Source organism: Panthera pardus, unplaced genomic scaffold, assembly GCF_024362965.1.
Source record: "Panthera pardus isolate Hobbes unplaced genomic scaffold, ASM2436296v1 HiC_scaffold_24, whole genome shotgun sequence".
Lineage (NCBI taxonomy): Eukaryota > Metazoa > Chordata > Mammalia > Carnivora > Felidae > Panthera > Panthera pardus.
Window position 1 is genome coordinate 92515024 of NW_026526810.1, and position 7265 is coordinate 92522288.

The 7265-nt window shown below is 42.6% G+C and overlaps 1 protein-coding gene across 1 annotated transcript in view; it reads right to left on the bottom strand.

Annotated features, from left to right (window-relative positions):
- ERO1A (endoplasmic reticulum oxidoreductase 1 alpha) overlaps positions 1-7049 on the bottom strand; it is a 45869-nt gene extending 38820 nt beyond the window's left edge. Inside the window, exon 1 of the mRNA XM_053889417.1 lies at positions 6830-7049. Within this exon, the coding sequence (XP_053745392.1) occupies positions 6830-6943 (114 nt within the window). The 5' untranslated portion in view covers positions 6944-7049. The remainder of the gene's footprint in view (positions 1-6829) is intronic.
- Positions 7050-7265: the final 216 nt, after the last annotated feature.

The window sequence follows — 7265 nt, forward strand, 5'->3', positions numbered from 1 at the left end:
AGGGCAGAATCTTGGAAAACAAAGCAGTCTTAGTACCTAAACCAAAAGATGGACATTGATCTGGAACAAGGATGACCTGATACTGTGAACTGTGTAGCAGCTTCAGGAAGTGCTAAGGCTGCTTAAATAATTGTCACACTATCTCCTAAACTGAAACAGATTCTGACCCTACCATAAGAATGTGAATTTTTTTTAATTCTTTTTTAAATTTTTATTTATTTTTGAGAGAGAGCAGGGGAAGGGCAGAGACAGAGAGAGGGAGACACAGAATCTGAAGCAGGCTGCAGGCTCTGAGCTGTCAGCACAGAGCCAGATGCAGGGCTCTAACTCACAAACCGTGAGATTACGACCTGAGCCGAAGTCGGACACTTAACTGACTAAGCCACCCAGGCACCCCAAGAATCTGAATTTTTTTTTTAAATGCACCCCGCACTCCCTACCACACACATGCACAAAGTGACTGATGCATGCTAAAAATTGAAGCTCATTGATCCATGCTTTAGGTGATAATCAGCCTTGGGTATGGAGCCAAACTAATAGGTGGCAAATAGAAGGCCCTTGCGGAGGAATGTAGATATAAGGACCAGGGTAGGTCTGACATAATGTCACCCAGCTTAAAGTCCTAGTCTCTTACCAGTTGAAAAGCTTTTGAAGGCCCTTCTACTGCAAATTCCCAAGCACACAACAATCCCCTCCTATATACTCTGAAGAAGGAGGCAATATATAACAATGGTTAGCACGTAGGCCCTGGACTCAAGCCTTCTTGGGGTTGAATCCCATCTCTGCTACTTACCAATTTTAAACATACCCAATTTTTTAACCTCTCTTAAGCCTTAGTTTCCCATGTGAACACAATATAGCAATACTAATAGTTCCAATCTCAAAGAGTTGATATCAAGATGAAATGACATAAATACCAATGTTAGTATTACCCTACCACTGCTTAAATGCTTCTGGTGAAAGTGGACGTACGATTACCCCAAAGCAACACACATTTTTTTTTTTTAATGGATAAGAAAAAAAAGGCCAAGTCTGCAGCTAAAATTTCCCAAAACTTTTACATCTGTCACCCCACTGGAACATAGATCTAGACAGCCAAAAGTTAGCTGCAGAGGTAGCCTCAATTACTTTCTCCATGGACTCTGACTGGTTTGGACCAAATACCAAAATATAAAAGGCAAGAGAAAAGAAAATAACATGGGCCTGCTTGTTCCCTATTTTCTGCTTACAGGTACTCTTTAATTTACAATGAAAGACAAAAAAAAAAAAATTCTAAATAGTTTCCTTCTGTGCCAACAACTTCTAGTCCTACCAGACTATCATTTTTTTCCAAAGCACTTTGAGAATATATTCCTCATACTTGTATGAAATATGAAATGCCTTTTAAAAGTGCTCAAAGTGGGTTTTTTTGGCAAAGACCTTTAGTTGTATGTAATTTTAGAATGTTCTGTGACCATTAAAAAGAACTTGAAAACTATTCATTGAAAAAAATTGATGGGGGTGTCCGGCTGGCTCAGTCAGAAGAGCTTGGAACTCTTGATCTCAGGGTCCTGAGTTCAAGCCCTATGTTGGGTGTAGAGATTACTTAAATTAATAAAACTCGCTGACAGCATGGAGCATGCTTAGGATTCTCTCTCTCCCTCTCTCTCTGCCCTCCCCAGCTCTCCAGCACACACTCTCTCTTGCTCTCTCTAAATAAACTTTTCAAAAGTTAAAAAAACAAAAAAAGAATGTTGACAGAGACACCTCTGTTAATGGAAACAAGGAAACACCAAAGATTCTATACTGGGTGGTTCCAAGGACACAGAATGCTACGAGCTATTTCTGCTTTAAAGCCTTAGTCTTTACAACTTTAAATTGTTGTTAAATAACCCAACGTATAGCAACCAATGAGATACATGCTTTGTTCCACATGCTTTGTTCACAAAGGCCTGGAAGGCAATAAGTACTCAGAGACAATGGACATCTCTCCAGTATAACCTGTTTCAAAGATCCCTCTAAGTTTCAATCCAGGCTTATTTCCACCTACCATGCAACATATTACCAAGTGTCTCTTCTGTGGCCTAGCCACTCTAACAAATAAAAACTATTTTTGAAATTGAGCTAAATAAGACACTAGACAGGTAAATCTGCTGAAATAGATGTAGGCAAGTGTATCTACAATGCACTCCAAATGAAAATAATCCATCCTGGGGCGCCTGGGTGGCTCAGTCGGTTAAGCGGCCGACTTCAGCTCAGGTCATGATCTCGCGGTTCGTGAGGGCTGTGAGTTCAAGCCCCACGTCGGGCTCTGTGCTGACAGCTCAGAGCCTGGAGCCTGTTTCAGATTCTGTGTCTCCCTCTCTCTGACCCTCCCCCGTTCATGCTCTGTCTCTCTGTGTCTCAAAAATAAATAAATGTTAAAAAAAAAAAATTTTTTTTTAAAAAAAGAAAATAATCCATCTTGAAATAGTCATTTTGGATGATCTGCACTATTCCCCTTTCATTAGCCTGATAGAGATTTACTACACTCATAAGTAAGTGGATCTGAGCGTTATTAGCACTAGCCATAATACGATTAATAAAACATTTGGACTACATGGGAGTTTTACAAACTCATTTCCAATTAATTTAAATGAAAAACATGTCCATACTGCCTCCATATCTGGGCTTCAATATTTCTTCTGAGTTTACTTCTTAATCCTGGGATTCCACGCACGCATTGAGACTAAAGTTCTGTTACATTCATTCTCTCTACTGGTGCATAATGGGGAAAAGGAAATAAGAAATTTTGTCAAAAGGAAAACAAGAAATCTTGTCTGAAGAATCTTCATTCATGGGGTGCCTGGGTGGCTCAGTCAGTTGAGCATCTGACTTCAGTTCAGGTCATGATACCATAGCTTGTGGGTTCGAGGCCCACATCAGACTCTGTGCTGACAGCTCAGAGCCTGGAGCCTGCTTCAGATTCTGTCTCTCCCTCTCTCAAAAATAAATAAACATTAAAAAAAATTTTTTTAAGAATCTTCACTTACTTGAAGCTCATACCTATTACAACAAATACAAATATTATTTTGGTTTAAAGAAAGGGTAGGTCATGATCATGGGGTTCTTTACACGAACTGTTACAGGCTTGTATACCAAAAGGGGAGGAAAAGGCCAATTTTCTGTGCAAAAATGAAAAAAAAAATTAAATAGAATGATAAAATAAAAAGTGGGAAGCTGTATATAAGGAAGATTTACAAGTCTAAGGCAATCTATCACTTATTTGCAGCAACTAACACAGAAGCACTGCTATCAAAAGAACTTACAACATACAGCGAAAATGGTTTTAGTAGGATTTGATGTCAACAGGCATATGTAGTAACTGACTAACTTTAAAGATTCATTTGGAGCTATCCACCCATCTGAAAGATGAATTCCAGAAAAACATGCAAATGGCCCACTCAGCAGAAAATGGAAAGAATATATTCCTGCTAGCATAGTGCTAACATCCTGTATTATAACTTGCCTAATACTTGCTAAGCACCCATTATGTACCAGGCTCAGTACTCTGGAGTATCAAGAAATGGGACTAAATTTTTAAATTTTTAGTTTATTTTTTGATCTCTTAAAACTCGTTCACAGTAGGCTTCCATGAATGTTTATTAAATTTAATCTGATTATTTGTAGAGCTCTGCACATTTTACTTCAATGACTTTCTAAGGCTAAGGAACCACATGTTGCTTTGGCTCAAATTAGAGCTGATATTCTGTTAACTGAACCCCTATACCGGGCCCCCATGCGAGAGGGTAATGAGGGATGATGATGCGTAATTCAAAGTAGAAGTGGTGCGAGAGAGTGGCAACAGACAGGGAGAAAAAGTCTATTAACAAAACAGATTCAACAGAACTTTGCAGCTAATTGGGTATGGCAAAGAGAATGAGAGATTTTAACTTGAAATATTTTTTTGAACAGGGTTTTGTGTTTTTTGTTGTTGTTGTTTTTGTTTTATTTACCTATTTCGACAGAGAGAGAGAGAGTGAGAACAAACAGGGGATGGGCAGAGAAAATCTTTTTTTTTTTTTTTAATGTTCATTTATTTTTGAGAGAGAGAGAGGGAGGCAGAGAGAGGGACCCAGGATCCAAAGCAGGCTCCGTGCTGACAGCAGAGTGTCCGATGCAGGGCTTGAACTGGTAAACCTCAAGATCATGACCTGAGCCGAAGTGGGATGCTTAAACTTCTGAGCCACCCAGGTGCCCCAGAAAAGAGAGAATCTTAAGCAGGCTCCACGCTAAGCTGTCAACCTGAAGCCTGACTCGGGGCTGGAAGCCACAAACCATGAGATCATGACCTGGGCCCAAAGCAGGAGTCCCCTGCTTAAGCAACTGAGACACCCAGATGCCCCTTTAACTTGTATTTCTAAACGTTAGGTCAACATTTAGTTTTTGATTTAGTGTCTAGCAATATTTACTGACTTGTTTGTTTTAAGATTTTACTTTGTAAGTAATCTCTACAACCAACATGGGGCTCCAACTTACAACTCTAAGATCAAGAGTCACATGTTCTACTGACGGAGTCAGCCATGCACCCCTGCTAACTTGTTGTTTTTTTAATGTTTATTTATTTTTGAGAGTGAGACCACAGAACAGGGCAGGGGCAGAGAGAGGGAGACATAGGATCTGAAGCAGGATCTGCACTGTCAGCACAGAGCCCTATGTGGGCTCGAACTCAGGAACTGTGATGTCATGACCTGAGCTGAAGTTGAATGCTTAACTAAGCCCCCCAGGCACCCCTTCTCACTTGTTTTTTTAAAATGCTTAGGATCTCTGCCTCTCCCCAATCTCCAAAGAACTTTATTCACTAACTTGTATCACACCATAGTTATCTCTATATTCCAAACACTCAGGTCAACATACACACTGTGTATAAATGTTTGTTGAATGAATAATTTCCACCATTCATCTCCCCTTATCTTTTCTTCCACCATTTATTTCCTTTATTTCTGTGTGTGTGTGTGTGTCTCATTTCCATTCACATCTATATGCTTGTCTCCAAATTTCTCTTCATATCTGTTATTGCTTGTTCCCTCTCCCCATTTCCCACCTTACCCCTATCTCTTCCATTACTGACCATAGTAGAACTAAAATGCATTCTTTTTCAGTCTATTGAACTGAAATTGATGGTCTCTGTTCTTAAGTTGATTTAAATAGATCATTTTTAATTTTTCTTAAATTTGTTTTTTACTATGGGACCCTCAATTTATTATTTTTTAAAGTTGATTCTAAAAAAAAAAACAAAAACCTGTCACTTTTGTTCTAAATGGAAAAGAAAGGGATCTAACAGATTTTTGTGTTGGGGAGTATTCAAATCTTGAAAATGTTACAAAACGGGGGGGGGGGGGAGCTTAAATACTAATCAGAAGGAAAAAAGTGTAAAAAATGTAAAACTCCCCAATTTTAAACAGATATCTAAAAAGGTTATTGGAGAGGAAAGTGAAAGTTGAAAGCTCAACATGTACTTTTATTCCATTATCTAAAACTCTAGACTATAGTTGAAAATGTTATATTGGACATCTTCTTTCAACACTAAATACCTTATTTTGAAGTCTCTTATTTCTACTTTATTTTTAAATGTTTACACTTTGTGTTATGTTATATTTGTAACCTGAAGAAAAATGAACCTTCTTCCTTTTAAGTACTTGACTGTATGCAGTTTGCAACATAAAGGAGCTTTTCCGTCTTAGTTGGAAAGCAGCAATTTCCTTTTAACCTCTTACTCATAGCCAGATAACACCTCAACTCCCAAATCATTCAGCAAAACGACAGGATGCAAGAATATAAAAGTGAAAGAGACAGTTCTTCCTCCCATAATATGTAAAGCTGTTTCTTTCCTCTGTGAAAGAGTAGCATTGTCCCTACACAAATGTTATTTCTGATAAAAAAAAAAAAAATAGTAAAATCCACTTAAAAGGAAAAATTTGGATTGCCTACCTCAATTTTGTATAAAATGTAATTTTTATCAACAGAAGCCAACCAAAACGTGACTTTAAGAGTAATTGTATTAAAATATAGGATCACGTAGACCAGAAAACCTCTAGATTTCTTTAATTTTTTTTTTTTTTTCCTCAAGGAACCCACATCTCATGATCATAATAAGCTTGTAATCAAACTTGTGCGCTGAGGGGTAAGGCTCATCCTCCCAATTCAGACCAGCCAAATGGGTGTCACGGTAAGAGAATCTCATTACATTTAGTAAATAGAAAGGACACACAGGGCGAGGAGGCACTGCAAGCCGCGGCCTCAAAAACACAAGGCAGATGGGCTTAGAAACAGTAAAGCCTCACGAAACGATTCTCCTGCCTGACAACGACATCTGAAAGTAGCCTCCCCCACCCTACAAAGGCGTACCCTGCCCAGGAAGGATGGCGAAGGCACCTAGCATGAACAACACATCGTACGCAGTTCCAGGTCAAGTTAGAAGTTAGGAAGACCCAGGTTCCGCGAAAATAACAAATACTGAGTGAGCGTGCACAGTGTGCACGCCCTCCCCGGGCAGGGAAGACCAACAAAGATGTATAAACCAACTCGGTAAAATCATACAGCATACACCCACACCTCTCCCCCCACAACGGATCCGAAGCGCCGGAGGGCACGCTGACGTCCAGGCTGCGGTGGGAGACCTGTACAGACCACGCCAGGCAAGCCGCAGAGGGCTGAGCCCGGCCAGGGAGCAGAAGCTCAGGGGGCTCATCCCGGCGGGTGGAGACGCAGAGGCACTCCTAGCCCCTCACCTGCCGGGGTGCGCGGGACAGAGCGCAGGGCGGAGGCGGGAAGCACCGGGAGCGGCCGCGCGGCCGCGCACAACCCTCACCTGGCAGAAGCACCTTTGCGCCGCCGTCTCCGGGGGCTGCTGCCCACCGCGACCCGAGCCGAGCAGCCACACGGCCCCCACGAGGCCGATCAGGAAGCCCCAGCGGCGGCCCATAGCCGCTTTGGCCGCTCGTCGCCCGGCCCCTCCCGGCCCCAGCACTCGGGCGCAGGCCGCGCGTCCGCTGATGAAGCCCGCGCGGGCCGGCCCCCGGCGACGCCCCACCTCCCGGCCGCCTCCCAGGCCCGCCCTCGGCTCTCCCGCCTCTCAGCGGCCGCCACCTCCCGACTGAGCCTGCGGACGTGCCAAGGCGCCCGCTCCGGCCGCCCGGGGCCTCGGGTCGGCTTCCTTCCCCGCGCGTGAGGCTGACGCACGAGCCCGCTTCCCGGCTCGGCCCCGCCCGGAGCACCGCGCCCGTCCCCGGCCCCCAACGCCCGGT